General features: G+C 44.4%; 1 protein-coding gene across 1 annotated transcript in view; it reads right to left on the reverse strand.

Moving 5' to 3' along the window:
- Window positions 1–2,073: 2,073 nt before the first annotated feature.
- Fbn1 (fibrillin 1) overlaps window positions 2,074–24,879 on the reverse strand; it is a 207,471-nt gene continuing 184,665 nt past the window's right edge. Inside the window, 12 exon segments of the mRNA XM_051144536.1 lie at window positions 2,074–2,800; window positions 3,968–4,142; window positions 7,297–7,528; window positions 11,858–11,977; window positions 12,752–12,880; window positions 13,128–13,244; window positions 15,881–16,003; window positions 16,215–16,340; window positions 18,925–19,131; window positions 19,718–19,843; window positions 21,244–21,375; window positions 23,250–23,372. Of these exon segments, the coding sequence (XP_051000493.1) occupies window positions 2,411–2,800; window positions 3,968–4,142; window positions 7,297–7,528; window positions 11,858–11,977; window positions 12,752–12,880; window positions 13,128–13,244; window positions 15,881–16,003; window positions 16,215–16,340; window positions 18,925–19,131; window positions 19,718–19,843; window positions 21,244–21,375; window positions 23,250–23,372 (2,000 nt within the window). The 3' untranslated portion in view covers window positions 2,074–2,410.

The raw sequence follows: 24,879 nt of genomic DNA on the forward strand, positions 1-24,879 counted from the left end.
GTACAATGAAAAGGCCCCAAACAATTGAAAGGTGCAGGTTGAAACCTTGGGAGAGAAAGAGATTTTACGAGAGAATATATTTACAGTGGAACAATGGGGAAAATGTTGTGTTATAGTCAGAAACATGGAAAATATGCCATTTCACACTGCTGGCTCTGAATAAATAAAATCCAGATTTAGACTATTAAAAATATCAAAGTAGTCTACCACATGCCAACTCCATTTTCTTCTGGTGTTTGTTATAAAGAAAATCTATTATTGAAAGGAATATAGTTCTGGTTAAATTGTCAAAGACGTTTTCCACATGAAAACCATAGTTTGCCACATGTTATCAATTCTTCACTAGCAATTTTAATACACTTCTGTCACAGAGTGATAGGTGCAAAGTTCAAAGGAAATTCTGACTTGCATTTTAACCTCCTACTCGTCGTCATCTCCCGCTCTTCTCTGCTGAGCAACGATCATGGCCAAGATCCTTCTGGATGTCAAAACCAGAGATTAAACAAACATACAAAAAAGAAAAAACAAAACTAAAAACAAAATCTAGACAAACCAACCAACAAACAAAAATAACAGACTCTCTAAGATACTCATGGGCATTAAATAGATGCCAGCACCCCTGTCTAAGCTAGCTGAACTCAACACATTTCCAGGAAGCCCATCCTCTCAATGGGTAGTTTTCTCATTAGGAAGGTATGTGTTAAACTGAGGCGTAGAGCAGTTGACACTAGTTCTGCTTTCTGGAAAAGCATAGACCGTAGCCTACTCTACTGGCTTTAGCCCACGCTTCCAAGAATTTGAGAGGACTTTCCCATGTCTTGGAAAATTCCACTCTCACCCTCCCTTCATGTAACAAGGTTAATTCGTCTTATTTTCACTACCACAAACTGTTTTGCTGGCCTGGGGGATTTAACATTTTTTTTTCTCCTATTAACTGAATGAGCTTAACAGTTAAATATTGAATATTGCATTTAAAATAAACCAGCCTTTTTCAAGTTAGGACATCTGAAAACCAAGAGTGGCAGCATTAAGTTGAACTCAGCTTGGCTTTGGCTCTCTGTAATGAGTCTAGCATTGACCAACACCAGACAGGGGAGAAGACAGAGCACCTTGCCAACAGTGTGGGGAAGGGGCATAGAGTTCAGATGTTTGAAGAGGATGACTGAACAGTATATCTGAAAGTTCTTAAATCTGGGAGTTTAAACGTCACATTTTAGAAACGATGCTGCGATCTAAATGTCTTCCTAGTTAAGTCACGTGCACGAACCGAGCATTCAGCAATTAGTGATAGCAATTGAGGGACTAACTGAAGATGCGATTTCTTCTCCCAGTGCTTAGGCTACACACCCGTAGATGGCACAGATAACAGAACAAGGAAACTTTAAACCCAGGAGACTTTATTTCACCTCCAGAAAGGCCCCTCCAGCCTCAATCCACACAAGAACACAAAACCAAGGAGTAAACTAAAAAAGGGAGGGAGGGAGTGATCACTTTATTATGACATCATGACATTAACCCCTTGCTGACAGGAATGACTGAGAGCGATTTTGGCATATTGCACTTGCTAGGTGATGTAGAATGCACTGGTGATCCTCTGGTGGCTGAGACTGTTTTCTTGTCCTCCCCAGCCTCAGCGCACAAGTGGGCCAGTCACAGAGAATCCACTACCGTGTGGTGTAGATGTTTAACAAGTCTTTGGTCTTAACAAGCACCATTACAAACCCTCACATTAAGGGCTTTATTATTCTAGTTTATAAATGTTTCAATGATAAAAAATAGCACGATTACAGTATACACACACTTAATTTACATGTAATGTATTATATTCATAAGTGAGATAAGCTACTGAACTAACTTTGGTTGATTGGTTGACATGAAGTACTTGAGCTGAATACTTGGCAATTTGGTTTCTAACCTGTGTACTTACTACAGTGCATCAATAAATCTATTTTGAGACTTTACTAGCACCAAATAGACACCATAAGCGGCCGACCTACTACTTGCACTCGGAGAAGCGGAAGTTTCGAAATCTGAAAGCAAATGGAACAGTCCATCAAGCGGGAGCACGTTTCTGCGCGGCAGCTGCAATGTAGAGCCCGTCGGCATGGATGGCCAACCTCAGTGGATATTCGCGTCCCAGTTTTCAGGAATCAACACGTACGGCAAGGTAGCTGGGCTACTCACGAGATGCCTGAGAAAGTGGTTGTCTGAACCAGGATCATCACTGTCCCACCTCGATGCTGTCATTCAAGAACCGTGATCATTTTGCACAGATTGACTCGGTGAACGATTTGTACCATGGTGTGAAGGTTCTGGTTTGGGGAAAATATAATTCTACCTACCTAAAGTTGCTTTTTTTTTTTTTTTTTTTTCCTTTTTGTTTTTACTTATTTGGTCTCTGGATGGTGAGTTAATGAAGCAGGATCTGAATTTTCATCTTCAGGTTATCGCCCAGTTCCCCGCTGAGGTAGTCTTTGTCATGCCTGTCTTCTAACTGGTTGAGTTCTTTCCTTTTATAAAGTGGAGTGCTACTGATGTGTAAGGAATAGGTTCCAGCCACTGGCTTCTTCTTCGTGAAGTGGAGGTAGCTGACCCCTTCTTTCTGTTTGATTTTGAAGAAGCCGTCTTCATTTCCAGACTCAATCAAGTATCTGTTGTGGTTCGTCAGAGTCGTAAGGGCTGGCAGGAGTTCTAGGATGCGGACCTTGTTATTGATGTGGGAAATATTGAAGGCAAAGCTAGCTGGCTTCTCCACATCCCAACTCGCAAGGCTCACGTTGGCTTCCATCTCAGACCCATCCTGGAAAGACACACAGTAGTGGGTTACATCCAACTAATTATGTTCTTTAGTTCTCATACTGGAAATTAAAAAAAAAAAAAAAAAGCCATTCAAGTCTCTAGCCAAATAGAGTTTTCTGCTCATGCAGTATATGTTATGCTGGAAAGGCACACTCACAGGCACTTTGTTTAAATCACAAATGCGTTCTCAAAAAAAAAATTTTTTTTTTTTAATTGATGGCAGGAAGCCAGGTTGAAATCATTTGTATTGGGGGAGGAGCAGTCTCTCAGTAGGTCTCAAAATGTGGTCCCTAAAAAAGGCAGTCTCTGGCTGCCTGTAGAATTAGATTCCCTGGGGCTCTTCCTAGCAATCCAGCCTAACAAGCCTTCCAGGTGATTCAGATGCAGTGATTTTTTTTTTTTTTAAACGCTCAGTTTATAGATTGTTTTCTTTCCAAAGACCTATCTCATTTCCCAAACCACAGCAGGTGGGTTGCAGCGTAGGTATCTCAGGCTCAGAACGTGTCAAGCTCAGTTTTTGCTCACTGACAGGAAAGCAATCCCTTTGGAGGGACACACCTATGGACCTACTTCCTGGCTCTGATGAGCTGCTAATGTTCCCTGCTTTTCACGGAGCTTTCTGCTTGCCTCTTTAGGACCACCGAGACTAGATGCTCCCAGCCTCGAGCCAGAGATCTGGGTGCATGAATGCATTCCTGACTTCATATAGCATCGTGTGTTCCTGCTCACCATCCAAGTTCCCCCACACACCATGTGACTCCTTCACTGGAGGAGCCTCTACTTTCTAGACCTCAGCTTCCCCGGTGAGGGGAGCACCATGTGTGCATGCCTTTCTGCCCACCAGCTGTTCCTGGCTTCAGACCTTGTCCAGTCTGCAGACACTGGGTGGGCGGTTGACTTTCTTCTTGGTGAGACAGAGGAAGTGAGCAAGTGTGTGAAAACCTTTCAAACTGCCACTCTCGAAGGCAGCCAAAATAAATAAAGAAAATAAAAACAACTCCTCACCCCTCCCTTCAAGCCCCTTATTAAAAGACTGCTAGAGCCAGGAGAATGACAGGGCTTTCTGTCTGGGAAGAATGCTCACACTTTGGGGTGTCCTTGGAGAAAAGCACAGGAGCCCAGGGGCCCTTACATATCAGCAGGCGAGAAGAGACTGACTCCGACCTACCTGGACATCAGAGGCATCCGTTTCATTTGTGCTTCTCCGTTTCCTGCCTCGTTTGGGGTAGCCATTGATCTTACACTCATAGCACGCCTCTGGGGACAGTGAATTGTCGTCCATCTCACCACTGGCAGGTGGCTCTGGGCCTCCTCGGCCCATGCCCATTCCAGAAACACAGTGCCTACCACAGAAGGGAGCACAAGGCAACTTCCATCAGACCCAGTAGCTCTGACACCCAGCATCCTCACTAGATAGCAAACGGACACTAGATAGCCCACTGGACAGTCATCTGCTTCTGAAAGTCATACCTATGCCCTGTGTTTAGAACTCTTAGTCCCCAGGCCCCTCAGCACAGAGCTCCATCCCTTAAGACTGGTTTGTATACTTTGTTGTCCGTCATCTCTCAGCCTACTGGCACAAACCTTTGCAGTACTCATGCAGGGAGGGGACACACTGAAAACTGCCACTCAAGGGTGAGGGCGATCATGTGACTCAGTAGGTCACTGAAACATGTCTTCTTTTATGAATTTTGCCCCATGGCAGTAAGGAATTGTCCTCTGCCAGCTATACCTCTAGGAGGCAGCAGTGAGCAGGCAGGTGGGCCATTTATAGGGCCTCTTTCAGGACAATGTATTTTTTTCCCTGCTGTGACTTCGTTTTTATGTTTTAATTTTTTAAATCAGCATGAAATATGTCAGATACCGTTATGACATATTTGGACAAAGTGTATTTTCGTGGCTATCTTTGTCATATGTCTTCCACCCTCTTGCTGCTACCTCTGCTCTTACCACCTGAGTCTTTTATTCTTTTATGTCCCATGTTTTTATGTTTTGTGTCCATGTCTTCTTCTGGGCCCTGATAGCTCAAGTATGGAGTGGTCTTCAGGTCCTTAATAGCCCACTTCTTGTCCTGTTCCACTGCCACAACCACCCCTCCCCAGTCTGTTGGGTAAGCAACTGCTTCCATTTGACAGTTTGCTCTTGCAGACTGCTCTTGCAGTAGGAAGAGAAGTCCAGGTGGTGACTGGGGTTGATACAGCACTGTGCTGTGAAGATATACAGTTCGTTCCTATGGACAGTATGGGTCAGAGCAGAGCTTTGCCCAACTGTGGGAAACAGTTTAATGTCAAGTCATTTCAAACCACCAAGGCCACTGGATCTGACTCATGTGAAGGCGGAAAAACAAACCCAAACCCAAGAGAGATCTAATCCTTCTTTCTTTGCCTTCCAGTTACTGAAGCCAAGTTATGGGATGGGCTTCACACAGTATCTGACTTGTCTTTGTATGGCCCCCTTTCTCAGTGGGCCAAGAAGCTGGGAATTATCCTAAGACAACCCTCATTTAGGGGGTAGAGTCCACTCCAGTGATGTCACAGAGAGGAGGCCAAAACTGTCATACAAGGGTGGGTTTCTATCACAAAATGTGCGCCAAGCCTTACTAAACTGCTTCTGGGACTGTGGCAGCTGACCTACTGTCCACAGCTCATTTCCTTGCTTGTACACAGGATTCTCACTATACTTTTGTGCGTCTCTCTATTTCCTAGGGTCTTCCTAAACGCACACATTTCTTTCCTCTTCACTTCGCAGCGTGGAACATGGGTAAACAAGGAAATGGATGAAGGAGGAAATGCCCATCCTGTGCATCCATATACAGGATGGTTCCAGGAAGTTAGCCCAAAATCTATAGGCTCGGCTCCTTTCTCAGAACATCTCTCCGGGATCCTCTTGTTCCAGGAGCACCACTTATAAGAAATGTGACTACACAATCCCACTGGCAAAAAGCCAGTTTGGAGTGTCACAATTTTTTTTTTCTGGGAAAAATGGTTCTGGCATTAAACTATAAAAAAAAAAAAATGAGTCAATTGAGAGTCAGACAGACATCTGGGAATTTGGGTCCTACTGCTGGCATTCCAAGAGCTTCCCACGAAGCAATCTTCTACCTTGAAGTTTATGCAGACTGGAATAAGTCCCTGAGTGCCAGGGTGTCATAGACTCCAGGACCACTGAGCTCATATTTGGGATAAGTGTGTATGTAATTATATATATATATATACACACACACATATAAATATGAAACAGAGAGTTCTAATTAAGAGAGAGAGAATTCTAATTAAGAAGTTAAATTCATGAACTAGATGTATACTCAAGTCATTAGGGAAGACCTCAACCTTAAATAATTACTAAAATTTTAAGCCACTGATGTTGGGGTTAGGTCTGGTGCTATGTATTCTAATGATAATTATTGGCCCCCAAGATCTGGCTGCTACCCAGATGAGTGCAGCCTCACAAACACTGATCTTTGTTGTATAAACCTTGCTCGACCTAACTTATAGGTCGATTGGTTAATAAAGTTGCTGAAGTCTGTAGCCGGGTAGAAGAGAAGTAGGTGGGGCTTAGGTTTCCAGGATTTGGGGCTCAGAGGGATCACGAGGTGGGAAGGAGAAGATGTAGAGAAAGCCAGGGAGAAGGAAATCACCATGGGACAGTATGGACCATGAGCAGGTGGCCATGAGGGCTGGCTTGATGGAGCAGAAGCAGCCAAACAGAACATATGGCAAACAATATTATGGTACATGTAGCTGGGAAATAACAAAATAGCTTAGAGGGTTGATATCTGCCCAGTTACTGTCCCTTAAATAATTTATAAACCACAAAAAAATCTCTGTCTTGAGTATGTGGGAACTATCCAGGGTAGAGAAGACCTCTAGAGTCTAATATCAATTCCACAGCACACTGAGGGAAACAGTGTTCCTTCTCTGGCCCAGCCGTCACATGCATAACTCATATTCACATTACTTTGTAAAATTGTCTACTTGGAAAAGACAGCTAATTATTCCAACTCACATTTAATGTGCCTGTTTTGATCATTTCTAACATAAATTCAAGAGTGAAGGGCAAAAGATGTTGTAAGGAGACCTCCAGCAAAAGTTATCTATAACCTGATGCGAACTAGAAAAGAAAGCACTGTAAGTCAAGACAGAGCCCAGGATGCTGCCGTGGGAGGTGCGTCGGGTGTGTAGCGCGGGCCCGGCTCTGCATCAGCTGACCCTGCTGGGCGTTCTTGAAGAAAGCCATCCTCTGCAGCACGTGAAGAACAAGAGACAGAGAGGCTGCTCCGTGAGATGTGCACAGTGTAGCTGCATCGCGTTGTTGGGTATTCTATGAGTTTCTAGAAACCTGGATACCCCCTGACAGATGCTCCTCTCCAGCGTTCTCAAAGCTAACTGGAATAATCTTGAGGGTTAGAGAAAATGTAGCTCTTGAGTAGGGCGGGTGATTAGGTACCTATGCATATTCAGAGAGCCACCAAGCCAGGGCAGGAAGAGCAATACTTACCCTTGGCCTATGCGGAAGTATCCTGGAGGACAGCCGCACAGGTAGCCACCCTCTGTGTTGGAGCAGCCATAGCTGCAGGGGGCCTGTGCTGAGCCACACTCATTGATGTCTTGACAGCCACCGCTGAACTGCTCATACTGGAAGCCGGTGGGACACATGCACTTGTAACTCCCTAGGGTGTTGTGGCAGGAGGCTCCCCCGCAGACATGTGCACTCAGACATTCGTTCTCGTCTGCGGCGAAAACAAGGAAACAGGACATGTGTGACGCTTGCCATAGGACTCCAAGGAGGAGTTTGGGTTGTGTTCCTCCTGACTGAGCAGATGGCCGATAGGTAGGTGGGCAGACTCTCGGGTAGAGAAAGTGTGGCCAGCGTGGACAGAACAAGAGAGAGAGAGAGAGAGAGAGAGAGAGAGAGAGAGAGAGAGAGAGAGAGAGAGAGAGAGAGAGAGAGAGAGAGAGGTGTGAAGATGCAAGTAGCTCTTGCCACGCTGGCTAAATACAGTGGCAGGGAGCACCAAGGATATCACTATGAGGAGCCTCATACGCTGGTTCTCACTGAAAGCCAGTGCTAGCTTGTTCTGCTCCATGTAAGGCAGGACCACAGCTAAAATGTGGGGTTTAGGGCAGGTGGGAAGGGACCATACAGCTGTTTGTGTTCTTGCTTCACAAGTGGTCTCAGGATGGCTATCCCCAGAGCAGAGACCTCCAGATTCGGGCCTTCCTGATGCAAGGCATAACAGGTCTAGGGATGGCTGATGCCCTACAAGGGAGGAGAACCTGGCCCATTTGTGTTTCCTTTTCAAAAACTCTGCAAGGACATCCCCAGTGCCTATTCTTAGCTAAGTCGTATCTCCTGGTATGTCTGCTTTCTCTCTGGATGCCTATCCAAACCATCTGTGGCTCCAGTGTCTGAGCCATGACTAAAGCTAAGTGTGGCTGGGAGAGATTCCATGCAGACTTTTCAGACAGTAACAGAGGAGGGGAAAATCTATGAGACATGGTTTCTGCCAGGCAGCCTACTATAGGAGCCTGCACAGCCTGGAGGCAAGAGATAGGAAACTAGAACAATTCTTTAAAATTAAAAAAATAATAATTATTATATGTTCATCTGTATGTCACATACAGGCCAGAAAAGGGCTCAAGATCGCCTAGAACTGGTATTATAGACAATTGTGAGCTACAATGTGGGTGCTGGGAATCGAACCTAGGTCCTCTGGAAGAGCAACCAGTAACTCTTAACCACTAAGCCATCGCCACTCCAGTCCCAGAAACACAACTTTCAAAAACATCAGTTCAAAGGATTGTAACTGTCTCATTATTTCAATCTACGTACTTTTAAAAATCTCTAATATTCTTTTTCTGGACCAACCATGGTAGGGCATGCTGGGAACTTGCTGGAGAGACCTATCTTCAGAGCTACAGCACACTCTAAGGAGCATGGCCTTCGTCCCATGGACAGCCAGTGGAAGCCAGGAGGGAAAGGAGCACCCACTGGGGGGTGGATAGGCTACGGGGTGGGGTGGGAAGTGACTCACATTCATTTGTACAAACCTTCCTACCACCTCCGAGAAGCAACCAGGCCAGGGCCCCATCTGGGCTGTCTGACTGCAAGGGTTATGCTCTTTATACCATACTGGCTTGCAAGAGCATACCCATGTTGGAACTGGTATTTCTTCTCTCCTATAACTAATTTGACCTTCTTTGTTCAGAGAACACTTTTCTTCTCTTTTTCTCCAAATACTCTAAATAACATTAAAAAAATCTTTTTATTGTGTGTGTGTATGTGTGCACATACAGGCACATACAAGAGAGAGCAGTATGTGGAGATCACAGGACAATAGTGAGAGTCCTCTTTCCTTCCACTCTATGGATTCTCTGGACTGAATTCTAGTCACCAGCATTGGCAGCAACTGCCTTTATGCACTGAGCCAATTAACCAGCTCTCAAATACTTAAATTGGTGCATATTCATTGTATAGATTGTATACAGTGATAAGTCTAATAAAGGCATTGCCATCCAAGTGTAATCTGACCGTACTCAATCTCCTATACCCTTTCCCCCTTCTCTGCCTTCATCCCCTTTCTTTTACTAGATAATTTCTCTTCTTCTTTTTTTCTTTTTATTTTTTTTCAAGACAGCATTTCTCTGTGTAGCATTGGCTGTCCTAGACTCACTTTGCAGACCAGGTTGGTCTTGAACTCACAGTGATCCACCTGCCTCTGCCTCTCGAGTGCTGGGATTAAAAGTGTGTGCTACCATGCCTGGCCATCTCTCTTCTTTCATGTCATGTATTTAAAATTAGTAAATAGGTATGTAAAAGTGAAAGGCCTAGGGGTTTTGCTGATAAGTACTAACATTTAGTATCAGTTGTGTGTATGTCTAGTATTATTTATGGATATATATATATATATATATATAATCTATCTATCTATCTATCTATCTATCTATCTACCTACCTACCTATCTATCTATCTTTACCTTCTTTCCCTTTTCCCTCCAGTCACTTTGCCTATTCAAAGATGCTCTAAAGACCTTGTCTCCATCCAAGGCCCCTTAGTCTACAGAGATCTTAAATAGACAGATCAAGTACAATGTTGTCTGCATTATTTCCCCTTATTTGAAATAAGGAATGAACTATGCTATAGATACCAATGGAGGCCATCTTTATTCTTTGTTTGACATAGGTCTGGTTTGTTTGATAAAGAGCTGAGGGTGTTTACTTAAGCAGTCATCTGGGATGACCATTTTCTCTTGACCCTCCATGGCTCCTCCATCCTTTCCACCCGCTCCCAGCCTCCACAGTACTGACGTGTGTAAAGCGTCAGAACCTCTGACCTCTTCTTCTCCACATGGGTTAGCTCATGGGACCCAGACGAATAAACCACGAGGCATGGGTAGCTATGGGCAAGACCTGCCAATCTATCACTTGGATTTAGTCTGCTTTTTGCTAATAGGCACAAAGTGAATCAACATTAGCAGAATGGCAGTGCATTTATCACACACAAAAAAAGATACTCGCAGCAGGGTGTGGTGGCACACGCCTATAACCTCAGCGCTTGAGGAGGCAGAGGCAGATGGATCTCTGTGAGTTCAAGGCCAACCTGCTCTACAAAGTGAATTCAGGATAGCCAAGGCCACACAGAGAAACCCAGTCTCAAAAGAAAGAAAGAAAAAAAAGATCCTTGCAAATATTAACTCTGTTCCTAGCTGCACTATCAGGGAAGAAACCAAGTATCTCCCAGTATGGAAGCCAAACTGGTCTGGTCTGGAAGGCCTGAGGAGTTCCTCTATGAGGCGATGCCAAGCTGGAAAGTTTCCAAGGTCCTTTAGCCTTAGGCATCTGTCTGGGCTTCTGTAAATACTCATTCGGGTGGCTAACTCTCCTTCATTTCTCTGGGCTCTCCTATTGTAGTTTACTACTTCTCTGATACCATTTAATAACCATTTAACGTCAATGTGCTCCTCTGGGTTGGAGCTGAGGAGAGGAGCACAAATTAAGATCAGCAGCGCTGTGTCCACAGCTTGAGGGCAGCATGTTCTTACTCACACCCAACCTTGCACACTGGCAAACACCATGGTTTGGTTAACTTGTATTGCACTTGCTCTGACCCTTTCCTTCCCGTGTACCCTGAGCAACTGACTCCATAAGGAGTTCTAGTTTTCTATACTATTTTGATTTGTTCTTACACTTGAAATTTTCATTGGTGATGGTTTCTTCTTTTTTGTTTTTTGTTTTTTTTTAATGAAAAAGAGAGTTCCGATGTATTATCATATCAATTAAAGCCTCTGGAAAACTACTCCTTAGGACTGATTGAAACCTCCCAGTCTGACCTGTGGCACCAGGGTCACGATGCAGGTTAGTGGTCGTGTTAGGGATTGTCAGTAGAAAATTCTCAACTGTAGGGTAGGCTTTCCTTGATTGTATTTTTGTAGGACCAAGTGGGTTCTACTCAAGCTGAAAGTCGAAACCTGCCATTTGCTTCTAGAAAGGAATGGAGTTAATGGCTTCTGACCTCTGACTCAGCCCCCGGGAAGAGTGAACAAGCTATCAGTGGACACCCAGGCTGGCCTAGTCCAAGAGATCTGCTCTGCATAGCCTCGCACTGAGGGAGACCATTCCATCCCATGGCAATGCTTATTCTAGATAACTTAGTTCTTGAGAGCTCCGAGCCCTATTTGGGACTTTGGGTCTATAAGAATCTCAAACTTCTTCAAGCTTCTTAAATTGACTTAGTCTAGTCTGGCCACCATCTTCCTGAAACCAAAGTACATCTCTTCAGGGAACTAGAGATCACAGAGAGAGCCCCAGTGTGGGCTGATGGCTCACAGTGTAGTGGAGGAGGTAGAATAATGTCTAAGGCATTTCATCTCAGCTGTCTCCAAAACACCCTTCACCACCTTCTTTTTCCTTAAAGACCATCACTTCCCTTTGGTTTCAAGCAGGGCAGAGCATCCTTCAGTGGGCTGTTGTTGGCTCGGTAACTTTACTTCAGAAGGAAGGCGCCGACTCTCTGAGGAGACGGCCACCCTGCCTCTTGGAAGGAAGAGGAGCTACTTGCCTACACATTGGTTCCACTGGTAATGCTGGAGGTAGCCCTGGGGGCAGCTACACCGGTAGCCTCCGATGATGTTCTGGCAGCCATGCTGACAGCGGTGGTTGCCCTCGCACTCGTCCACATCTGTAAAGGAAGCAGAGCTTCTCGTGAGCCCCTTCAGGCCTCATCTATCTGACTTGGAAGCTGAAAGGCAATGCTAGAAATAAGCCTTTCATCGAAAAGAACTATTCTATCAAAACATCAAAAAAAAAAAAAAAAAAAAAAAAAAAAAAAAAAAGCTACACTGATATTCAGAGATTCCTGGTAAAGTCTACAGATGAAAATGATGTTTAGTCACGAAGCACGCCGTGGGGTAGCTCTGGATATGATCTGTTTGTTTATTTGTACTGGAATTAGAAACCAAGTAATATCAATAAGAAAATAAAAGTACAACAATTAAAATGTAAACATCTAATTATGCCTTTGTAGAAGAGTTACTTCTTACATGTATTGTCCATGTTGGAGAAATCTAAGGACTCTGGCCCCACATGTCAGATGTCGGGGTACTTCTGTGGAGTTAGCCATACTAAGTTAAATTGTTAACTGAACAATCTTGATCTACACAGAAGAGGCATGAGCTGTTTTGAAGCACGGGCCCATGCAAATACCTCCATCTTTAACTGAGTGGTTTCCCTTCTCAGAGATTTTTTTTTTCCCTTTCCTTTTTTGCCTTTTTGTTTGCTTATTTACTTTTTATTTTTTTGGCTGACGTCCAGCTTGTGGCACTGCCCCTGTCTGTGCCTCTCTGCGCTAGGATTACAGGTGTGTGCTAACACACCCAGGAGAGATCACTGTTCTTGCACATAGGCCACCTCTGCAAGGAGCATCTAGCTAGACACAGCTGAAGTCTGTACCTACCTTCACAGCTGGCGCCACTCTGATCGAGTGAGAAGCCCCGCTGGCATTCACAGGTGAAGCTTCCTGGAGTGTTCTGGCAAACGCCCTTGGACCCACACAGGTTGATATCAGATGTGCACTCATTGTTGTCTGGTGGAAGCAGTGGGAGAAAAGAGGAGAGTGACACTTCCCGAAGCTGCTTTGTAATGGGAGGAGGTTAACCCAGAGAAGTCCAAAATAAGGTCAGTGACTTCACACTGTGTGTGCACCACCCCCCGCCCTCCCCCCCCCACTCCCTGGCTGCTGAGCCTGGTGTGCTGTTATCCAATAGCAGAGGGTGTAGGGAAGTCTTTGAAAGAACTGCTGTGTCCCATAGAGGGTCTTTCTTCCTACTTACCGATGCAGGCAGTGTGGTGCTGGGTAAACCCAGGAGGGCATTTGCACGTGAAGCCACCAATGGTGTTAACACACAGGAACTGACAGTTATGCTGTTTGGTTGCACACTCATCAAGATCTGCAAGAAAGCGGGAGATGGAATTCAGGTTGTGCTGAACACGCTCAGATTGGCGGGAAGTGGCTCTGGGGCTCAAATGACTCCAGGCTTCACAGAGCCACAGCAAAGGGTTGACAGGAAGGCGGGTGGTGGGCCTTGAAAGCAAGGAGAGAGAGTAGCTCTGTGGGATCCAAGGACGTGCATCTGCCTTAAGTTACAGACATGTAAGAGTTTCTCAACAAATTTCTTTGAAGGACATTCTAAATGTTTAAACCAACTGTAAAGATTTCCCATATCAGTAAAAAGATCTAAGTGAAGATATCAAAAAAGATGTTGAGGCTGGAAATTTATCTGTACTCTTAATTCAGTAGTTCTTAATCTGTGAGTCATGACCTCTTCACAGGGGTCCCCCTAAGACCATTGGAAAACACAGATATCTATATTACGATTTACAACCATAGCTAAATTACATTTATGAGGTAACAACAAAAATAATATAGTTGGGGGTCATCACAACATGAAAAATTATATTAAAGAGTCACAGCATTAGGAAGTCCAAGAACCACTGCCTTAACCCCTTTCTGTTGGATTTAGAACAAACTTAAATGAGGCCATCAGTTTGGCTTCTTTGGTTAGCAGTTTTTCTTTGAATAAAATAAAACTGAACAACCAAGAAAGACCAAAAAAAAAAAAAAAAAAAAAAAATCTGATTTTGATGAATTAAACCAAAATCAAAACCACCACCACCACCACCATGACCAGCACCACAAAAAAAAATCCCCAAGCCAACCAAAGCCCCTTGCCTATACTGTAGACCCAATGTTATTTCATCTCTGTACAGTCTCACACCATAGCAGACTTTCATTACAGCCTTAGCTTCTGGACTCACTTCAAGATCCAAAAGCATTTAAAAATATGTTAAGGACTACCAAGTATGTTGGACCTAAGGGATAGATTTTACATGCCTGGGAATTCAGGAGTGCTTTTAAATTCAGGCCCTGCACAGGGGCACAAGTGGTGTTAGATTCGCTGGCATCTGCCTCTGCTCCCCAGTGGCCTTCCCAGCTGAGAGGGCACCTGTCCTCGCCTGAGAGGACCTCCCCATGCCCATCCCAGCACGAGGTCCCCTCAGACAGACCCTTTCTTGAGCTCTTCTACTGCTGAAAGGCCAACTGATGTGCACGTCCCTCAGAGCCAGACTGGCTTCCCTGCTGGGAGCCGTGGGCACACCTGCGACTGGAGGAAGCAGAGTCACAAGCCCTCCTTGTCGTCTATTCCACTAATGTGAACCATCCAATACAGCTGTTCTCATCCTCACAGATACCTTCTGTCTTCCCCCACTCTTTTCTTTCCGTTATAATCAACAACACATAGAAACTGTACAAGTTAGGGGGTTTCACTGGGTTGTTTCCATGGTTACATGAATCTTGCCCTGATATCTTCTCTCTTCTTACCTGTCCCACACCCCTCCCAGCGCCTCCCTTCTAGCTGTTTTCTTCTCAGAGTTAGTGAGACACATATCCACATATGTCAGACATAGCCAAACTTGGACTTTCTGACAATAAGGAGAGAGACGGGCCTATGATGTAAAGATGCTGAGCATAACAGCTTGGTCACCATCTTCATCAGAGCCACTGTGGCTAATTGCGAGTGACCCTTACAGTCAAGCCTGTTGCTGTTCCCTCATATAAACAGAGGTCAGGAGAAGGTCACTAGACCCTCGTTGGAGATTCCAGGCATTCCCTCCTAAACCTCCTTCTGCTCAAGTTGCAAGTGTTATATAGAGTTCACTGAGGTCGGGGTGCAGGGGGAGTCGTGGCTCACACTGGGGGGAGCATCACAGAAGAGATGTTTTCCCCTGAATGAGTTTCTTCACTTTCATGAGCTAACTCTTGCTGTGAATGTTAGCCTTCCACTGCCCAGAACTCACAGTAATCACTGGTGAAGATGAAGATCATGTCTTAGGATCAACAAAATCTTTCCCAGCTACAGGATGACCTAGGACCTAAGACCAGGTATGCATAGGAGGGGCCTCTGAAGGTTTGATTTAGTAAAAGATATTTAGGGCCGAATATACACTGAGCACATTTTGCAAAAGGTAATTTCTAGTTGAGGAGAGATTTCTGCATGGGGTTTGCATGCTTCATGACTCTCAGATAAGCTCTTAGAAGGCATAGTGGCTTTATTTTGCAAACTTAAAATCTAGATAGATACATCGATCGATAGATAGATGATAGATAGATAGATAGATTAGTAGGTAGATAGATAGATACATAGATAGATAGATTGATAGACAGACAGACAGAGAGAGAGAGGGATAGAACTGATATGCTACTCTAACCAGATACACCTCTAAGATCATGCCATGAAGACCTCCTAGACCACACCATTGTTGAACAGGGAGTGAATAAATAAAGCAAATGGGAAAGGAGGGGAATCAGCCTCACCAGAGCCTTGGAGAGTTGGCACCAATGAGCCCCTCATGGATGTCCTCCATGCAGGCTCATGGGGTATCGAGCAAGGATAGCTGCTGCTCCCAGCCTTCAGCACCTTACCTGGCCTCAGCTTAACCCTCAGGGACCCATTTTCTGCCCAGACACTGAGCTCAGGGAAGCAGGTCCTGCAGCAGGTGAGTGGATAAAGCCTTTGCAGCTTACCTTTGCAGCTTCTCCCATCCTCTTGTAGAATGTAGCCTTTCGGGCAGGAACACTGGTAGCTTCCTTCAGTGTTTTTGCATATAAAATTGCAGGGTTTGGGAGCCTGGTTGCACTCATTGAGATCTGTGATCGAAGAGAGGCAGTGTAAAAGCCCACTCAAAAGGCTTTCCAAATGCTCCATAGCTGTACCTATAAACTCTGTGAAATATTTCATCATCGCCTCATAATTTCCTATTAAAGTTGAGATGCATCCTAGACTTTTACAGTGAGGCTTTCTTTCCTATAGCCTGACATGTCTACTCAGGAATAAAGCAGTAGAAAAAAAATCACCTACCTACACAGGCAGTCCCTGTTATATCTGGCGTGTAGCCTGTTTTGCAGATACAGTGATATGACCCTCTGTCATTGACACACTCCCCGTTTCGGCAAACATCGTGAATAACCTTGCACTCATCAATATCTAGGATAGATATAGATCACAATAATAAATACATTAAAATATATAATGGACAACATCAATACATAGAGGTCACTTGAGTGTAAAATTTCATAGACTGTGTTACTATATTATGGACCAAAATATTAAACCAAGAGGAGACGGAGCAGATTTCTCTCTTTCTTTTCTTTTTCTTTTTTCTTTTCCTTTTTTCTTTTCTTTTTCTATTTTTTTTTTTTTTTGGCTGTTCAAAACAGGGTAACAGCCCTATGGTCCTGGAACTCACTTTGTAGAACAGGCTGGCTGAGAACTCACAAAGATCTGCCTGCTTCTGTGTCCAGAGTGCTGGGATTAAATGTGTGTGCCACCACCACCGGGCTCAAGAGTGGATTTAATGTATAATGGTAACTCTTTGAACAGCTAGTGAATGTGTCAGATGACTATTTTACATGCACTGGTAACTACCATATTTTCCAGCGTATAAGATGACTGGGTGTATAAGACAACACTTAAGTTTTCCAGTTAAAACATAGAGTTTAAAGTATACTTGCCACATATGACTATCCCTCTTCCAACGCACATCCTGTGCAGCAGACTCGGGCATGTGTCTATTTGCAGGCAGGGCACAGACAGCCAGGCACTTCATTAAATGCCGCAGACAGCCAGCGCCAGCCTACACTGCCCCTTAAAGCATGCTTCACACTCAACCCAAAGATGCACAGCCCTCTGAGTCGAATGGGCAGATTCTGGTGGAGAGGCAATCCACCCTCCTCGAGGTACAGGAAGATGTGTGCAGCCTGCTCCTCCCTGCTTCATATGCCCCCATACAGAGCAGGGAATTGGCCGCAGCATCCCCCACTGCATGCACCAGACATATGAAGCAGGGGGAAGCAAGCTGTAGGTCAGAACCCAGCATATAAGACGACCCCAACTTTGGCACTGATTTTCCTTTCTTTCTTTCTTTTTTTAAAGATTTGTTTATTTATTATGTATACAATGCACATCAGATCACATTATAGATGGTTGTGAGCCACCATGTGGTTGCTTTCTTTCTCTTTCTTCCTTCCTTCCTTCCTTCCTTCCTTTCTTTCTTTCTTTCTTTCTTTCTTTCTTTCTTTCTTTCTTTCTGCTTCTAACTGCCACTCCTGAGAATTGAACTCAGGACCTCTGGAAGGGCAGTCAGTGCTCTTAACCACTGAGCCATCTCTCCATCCCCGGCTCTGATTTTTCAGTTGTGTGTGTGTGTTAAAAAGTCATCTTATATGCTGGAAAAATATGGTAACTCATCGAACAGCTAATGAATGAGTATGTCAGGTGATTATTTAATATGCAATGATAACTTATCAAATAGCAGATGAATAATTGTGTGAGGTGATAATGTGGAGCTACTCGAACAAAGGGAAAGCCTTAACATAATTGGTCCTCTAACTCTGTGTTATTCTTCTCTTCTGGGTTCACAGAACACCCTACTGAGACGTATTTGGCCCTCTGCTCCATCTAGCCATCACTCTTGCTGCCCCGCCTGCATCACATGAGCAAAGCACAGCAGAGGACCCGTCGGACAAAGGAAGTCCAGCTTTTCTTTCTAACGTTGCAGGTTCAAAAACAAGAAGGAAAGTTCCTTAACATTCTCTTTGTCCTATTTGAAGTTAACCCTGAAAAATATCAGATTACATAACATGGGGTGGGGGTAGAATGGGATGGGTGGAAACTAACCAAGGCTCTGGGGCAGATGACGGGGTTGGGCTTTTGCAGTTGACTAGAAAGAGACACCCTTATTCATGTCTCCATTACAGACAATGTGCACTGATAGCCATCAGAGACACTCTCCCCCACCTTGTGTCCCAGCTAGGACAGGGCACCAACACAAGCACTTTGCACATGTTGTCAGCCCTTTACTGGCAAATAATTATTTAATATCAGCAGACATCGTTTTCTAATTCTTTCTTTCTTTCTTTTTGCTTCTAAGCGCCACTCCCCAGAAGCACAACAGAACTATATCAGACGCTCTTCTCAGTCCTTGTACAGACTAAACCCCAATTCTGATCACTATTGATAAATGTGGGCTCACGTGAGGCTTCTGGGTCTTCAGGGCTTCCCCAGACACCTCAGTGGACCCCATACATATCTAGGTTTCTGGCTGAGAGCAGCTTGTGCATTTCAGACACAATTTGCGCCAATTCCTAGCATTCCGGTAGTATTTCTACTTCTTTGATATAATACATCTTAGCTAGTTTTGATTTAAAATGAATATTGGTGAGTGGAACTAAGTCATCACTTATTTCATCGTTCATCTATAAATGGTCTCATTTCTTCCGGACTCTTGCAACGCAGAGGCAAGGACCCAATCACACCCAACTCAGTCAACTAGACCAAGGACACTTAGCAAAAGGCTTTGGGTGTTTACAGCACCACAAGGAAGAACTTCTGTCACTCTCAATCGCACAGATGACACAAGCCTAGATCGTCCGTTCCAAACTGCCATCGGTTCCCCCAGTGAAACACAGAGACTCCTTGCAGCTGACTTTGTCTTATAATGAAATCACAAAAACCTAGCGATGAGAGAAGAGCTCACACCTTTTGTGGAAAACAGAACGGAATGAAGTACCTGCTCCATTAGTCATGAATCCTCGGCCGTGGGGACACAGCTTCTTGTAAGCCACAGTGCCCTCAAAGGGGCAGATCTCACAGTGGGGTCCCCAGCCTCCACCTCCATCACAGCAGCACTCCGACTTGGTGACAGGATTCCTGTTGCTTGAGCCAATCTGACACATGTTCTGCAGGACTTCTGAGAAGCAGTACCCTTCCCGGTTGTCTGGAAGAGACAGTCCGCGGCAAAGAGGGGTTGAGATACTGTCCTGAGTGCGTGGGGCAGTAGGAATTTTCGGATATTAAAAAACCAAAAGGATGTAACACTTTACCCTGGGTGAAGAGGAGCGAGAAGGGAAAGCTGGAAACAGCGGAGAGAGAGAAAGGAGGCGTCTGAGGGAAACAAGACAAGAAATCCGTGAGTTGGCAGACAGGCATTGGTGCAGACAAGCTTTTAATTCTTTGTGCCCCAGACATATGGAAGGACAGTTGCAACAGCCATGCTACAGGAAAGGGGGCAGAAAACATACGCAAGTGGGCCTGGTCATGAAGGCCTTAAAAGGCAGCAAGAAGGAAACCCCAAGCTTGCAATTCTGTGTGCAATTAGCAAAGGAAGAACTTCGCTCCAAGGAGGTCCTGACCCAGTGGACACTCGGTCACTAAGTCATCTCCCAAGGATGACTGTTTTCAGCCCCTTTTCAATTTTTTTTGATATTTTTTCTTATTTCAAACCAGAAATAATGTTGTGGAATATCCCAGCCTGAGAGCTGGATCTAGGGAAGGCAGCGGTGAGGTCAGCGCCAGGTACTCACCCAAGCACTCGTCCTGTGTGGGGCTGGCTGTGAAGCCGTCATTGCACTCACAGGTGTAGCTCCCCCGGGTGTTAAGGCAACGTCCGTTCTCACAGATGCCTGGCTTGGTCTGACACTCATTCTCATCTGTGTGGAGAGAGACAGGAGTCAATCCGACATTTATAGAAAGGTTAATTTTTCTTCCTTGATTCCTCTCTTCCTCCCTCCCGTTCTCCCTCCCTCCCTTCCTTCATTTCTTCCTTCCTTCACTCACTCACTCACTCTCTCAATTTGGTTTGAAAACAAGTAGCCTCTTCACATGATCAAAAGCTAGAAATCCAGGAAAGGCCAGGAAGAAAATCTACCAATGTCCGCCTTTCCTCTGTATCCTCAGCCACCAAAACCCTCATCCAGACTACCAATTTCCGATGTGCTCTTCCAGAGATGGATTATGAAATAAAAGTAATCTCAATCTTCCCCCCCCCACCCTCTGCTCTTGTAAGGCATCCTTGAGCATATTGCTGATACAGCTATATGCAATGGCAGCATTTAGGCACACTTACATTTTTTTTTTTTTTATTTCAGTCTCACCCCATCTGTACATAAAGAATATTCCTGGGAGGTTTGTTATCGTTTTAAAGGGATATGTTACTTCATCAGAATAATGCCAGGAAGTTGTGTTGACTCAGGGACATTATTAGTCTGGCCTGATCTTCAGCTTCACCATAGCTTGTTTGCACTCTTCAGCAATATTATTGAGAAATAATAACCATAATTTAACATCCCAGGTTTAAGGAGAACATTAAAATGGCTGGAGTATCTTTGGGTTATCTGGTGATTGTTTAGATCTGAATACCACTCACTTCCCCAGTGTCTCAAAGAGAATAGCTTTGAGTCCCTGAAACACGGAGCTCTCTGAGAGAGGCAGAGGCTGGAAAATGATACCCAGTGCTCAGCCAAACCTGATGGTACAGGCCAGCAACCCAACTGCTTGGGAAGCCAAGGTGCAGGAGGTGTTTAATAAAACTTTATTCACAAAAGAAGCTGCAGGCAAGCGTTGAATTTGGTTGGAAGCAGGAGTCTGCATTCCCTGGTCCAAGGCTGCGGTTCTCAATATTTGATACATGTTGGAATCACCTGGGGACCTTTAAAATACCACTACTTGGACCCACCTCTAGGTAAGAGCAGATTTCAAGTTAGAGCCACCGGCTTAGAAATAGTCCTGGCACAGGGGGACGCAACACAGGATCTTAATGAGACAACTGAGTCAACCGAGTGGTGAGGGCAAGCAGTGGAAAGAGCTATCTCCTGGACGGCCACATGCACAAAAGAGCAAGGGTCAAAGGTCAGTGACTGACTCTGGCAGCAATACAGGCCAAGAGAGAAGGCCAGCCCGGTGGAGAGAACCGCAAGGCCTCTCCACTGTGTGCTGTGATGTGAGATGAAGCAGGAAAGAGCACACTGCCAGCCCGACTCAGAGCTCAAGTCACTTTTGCTCCTTTTCGCTTCAAGGTCACGCTGAGCAATTTGTACAGAAATAGCCTTACCTACGCAGCCCTCTCCATCAGGTCTTCGCTGGTACCCAGGGCCACAGATGCACATGTAGGTACCTATGAGGTTCTTGCACTCCATTTGCTTTTCGGTACAGTCGTGCTTTCCTTCGGCACACTCATCCTCATCTGGAAAGAATGCATAACCACAACTTATGGACAGGCTGCACTCAACGCTCGCCCTTTAAACACAAAACATGCATCTTTTCTACTTTAGTGCTGAACTTGTTTCCTTTTATATTTGTTGGCCGTTGATATGTTAAAAATGGGAAGGGCTTTTCTAACTCCCTTTGAACTTGGTGAAGAAACTGCTTTGTGACCAACGGATGAGCTCATCAGAAGCAAGATGCTATGCAGACCCTTCCTGACTCCCTTACTTTATAAACATGCTTGTGTGTTGAAGCATTTATAATTCTTATGAATAAATGGACCAAAAAGGGCCTTATGTTATTATAATACATTGATATCTCAATCTCATAACAATGCTAAAAGTATTAGCACTGTAGTATGCATAGATGACATATGACATATATTATAAATATCATGGGTATAATATAATATAACAACAGAACCCTGTTACATAACAATTATAACAATGCCATATATGGCATTATTTTAACATGGTTGTGTTATCTAATGTAATTAGTATCATGCAATATCAGAGCAGTCGTTGTGCGGATGAAGCTTAGTTGAGGAAAAGACAAGCGTTCCCGAGCACCTTATTCCCCATGCTTTCCCTTTCCCATTCCATTTTCCTTGAGTCGGTGTGTTCTCATTCTCTGCCTTTCTTTTCTTTTCTTTTCTTTTCTTTCTTTCTTTTTTTTTTTTTTTTTTTTTTTGGTTTTGGTTTTGGTTTTTGGTTTATTATTATTAATTTTTGAGATAAGGTTTCTCTATATAGCCTTGGCCATCCTGGACTCACATTATAGAGCAGGCTGGCCTCGAACTCACAGAGATCCACCCGCCTCTGCCTCTCTGAGTGCTGGGATTATAGATGTGTGCCACCGCACCAGGCTCATGCTCTGCTCTTAATAGCACCGTGTTTCTCTCTTTCTCCTCTCTTCCATGTCCTAAGTTGTGGCCTTTGGATTCTATTCTGCATGCGGTAAGGAACTTTCAGTTACTGAAGCTTCCCCTTCAGACAAAATAGGATTTTAGCCATTTTGAGAGACCAGGTATCTGCTTATTAAAGGAATTCAGTGGGATTCTTCAAACAGTGCCCCAGTTACTCTGCCCCTGGCTCCACGCTCTGAGACTGCCAGTGTTCAGCAAATTCTTTTTAATGGAAATGTGTTAAGAAACACAGATTTTGCCATCCCATTTTAAAAACGTAGTATCTCTTTTTTCCCTTGGGTTGTCATATGCCCATTATTTTGTATTCTCAGAACATTTTGCTTTTGTATATTTTAAGATTTACTTTTTTCATGTGTATATCTGCATGTAATTGCCCTTGGAGGCCAGAAGAGGCCATTAGATCTTCTGGAGTTGGAGTTACAGGCAGTTGTGAGCCGCCTAATGGGAGTGCTGGGAACTGAATTTGGTCCTCTGTAAGAGAAGCAAGCACACTATATCACCAAACCATCTCCCCAGCCACCACCTCTGAACGTTTGGTATATATAACCCTCATCATATTTATGACACTAGGATGATTTATTTACATTTTTGTCTTTTTTCTCAACTTCTACATACTGAGCTCTGAGGATGTTGGAAAATACCTTTGTCCAGAACATATCTTATACCTCATAGGATGCCTGACATGTCTTAGACATGCGATACATAGCAAACTCACCCAAGGCCTTCAGGGCAGCCCTCCATGGGCTAATTGTACTTCTTGTAACAATCTAGGGGTGAAGGGAGAAATGGCAAGCCCTGCGTTCCCTATGGGTTAGGAGACCTCACTCAGTTTCCAGACCTTTCCTTCTCATGGACACTTTAGAAGGACATCTGCCCTCATACTTAAAGACAGAGCTTCTGGCTTGAATGAGCTCCACCAGGGACCTCACCTTTGCACATCCTCCGGTCTTCTCGAAGAATGTATCCAACAGGGCATTTGCATTCATAGGACCCATAGGTATTTACACAGCGGAAGGCACAGAGCAGAGGATTCTGGGCACATTCATTTATATCTGCAGTAAAAGAAAGTAAAATAATGAGGCAATAACACCAAGAATGACAAAAAGAGTAATATGAACTGTTGTTAAAAGCCAACAGTCTTCCTTGTCATAAGCATGAATGGATCCAGACAATTATAAAAACGAGTTGATTATTTATTGGTATAAATATGGTGGCCATATTTTCTGGCTCTCACAGCACAGCCCCCAAGCTTGCTGCCCTGGTGTAATTATGGATTTACATAAACGAGAAAGAATAGCTCCATTTTGTATACTTGGAAGACTCAGGTTGACCAGGTCCTTTGTACATGGACTATGGATTGCCTTTGCTTCCTTCAACTAAATCAATTATGGTCAGAAGAGAAGCCAAGCCCTCTAATACTCTTAGTCACTTCTCCTTCTCCAAACAAAGAGGTTTCCTATGAGACAACAGGGATTCTTCTGCTCAGAGTGTTATGGTCATTTTATACTTAGAGAAATAAAGTTTACACAGATGCCCAAGTTCTAGCCCTGATTAAAAGGGAATGGCTTTACGTCTATTGGGCAAAGTAACTTTCCTAGAGTTTATAGTTTAGAAATATCAGGATGTAGTTTCCAAAAGTGAGATGGTAAAAACAAGCCACTTGGATGATCATCTTGCTTCCCAGGAACGATAATGTGAGTAGAGGACAGGACTGAGTGCCCAGGTCATGGTTTATTCACAACCTCTAAAGGCTCACAACCCTCTGAAGGTGCCAGCAATCCGTATCTCTGATGAAGGGCTCCTCTCAGTGCCAACATATACCCCCTCCCTCTCCCCCTGCCCCTTCTTTTCTCACACCAGTGAACCTCATCTTGAGGAGCACGGGGACTATCTGGACAGCTGGTGGGCCCCACTTCTAGAGTTTGTGATTCTGTGACATAGAATGAGACCACAAAATTTGTATCCCTAACAACTCCCCCGGGGGATTCTGAGGTGAGCAATCTGGAGACCAACCACTCTCTGGCATCCCTAAGCCTTTCCTTCTTTTCCACACACTTCCTTCCAGGCAGTCATCCTGACAAATACTTTTCAGATGCTTCTACGGATTAGGCAACCTCTCTTCTGAGATTGCCTCCAGATGACCACAGGACGTCAGTGGTCACCTAGCTCTGTGTGCAGAAATTTCCAAAAGGAGAAAAGAAGAACACAAAAGAGGGGGGGGGGAACCCTTAGAAACAACAACAACAATACAAAACAAAACAAAAACAAAAAGGAAAGAAAAGGAAATAGAAAATAAAGTGGGAGGTAGTAAACAAGACAGGAGCTGTGTTGAAATAAAAGCACAGGAGACACACGAGGTAAGCACACCGCAGTACACAGTATAGCTTCTGCCATAAGCCACCTATATTGTTTGTTATATTTCCTGAAGAGATGAGGCCACTCAGAGAAGAAATGATGCAACAGCCTACCAGGCTCAGATGTTCTTAATTCTCCACACCCTAAAAGGTATTTAATACTAAGAAGCGAAATCAAGCAGCTGCTCCCATGATCAGTGTGGGC

This window comes from Acomys russatus, chromosome 4 (assembly GCF_903995435.1).
Source record: "Acomys russatus chromosome 4, mAcoRus1.1, whole genome shotgun sequence".
NCBI classification, from domain to species: Eukaryota; Metazoa; Chordata; class Mammalia; order Rodentia; family Muridae; genus Acomys; species Acomys russatus.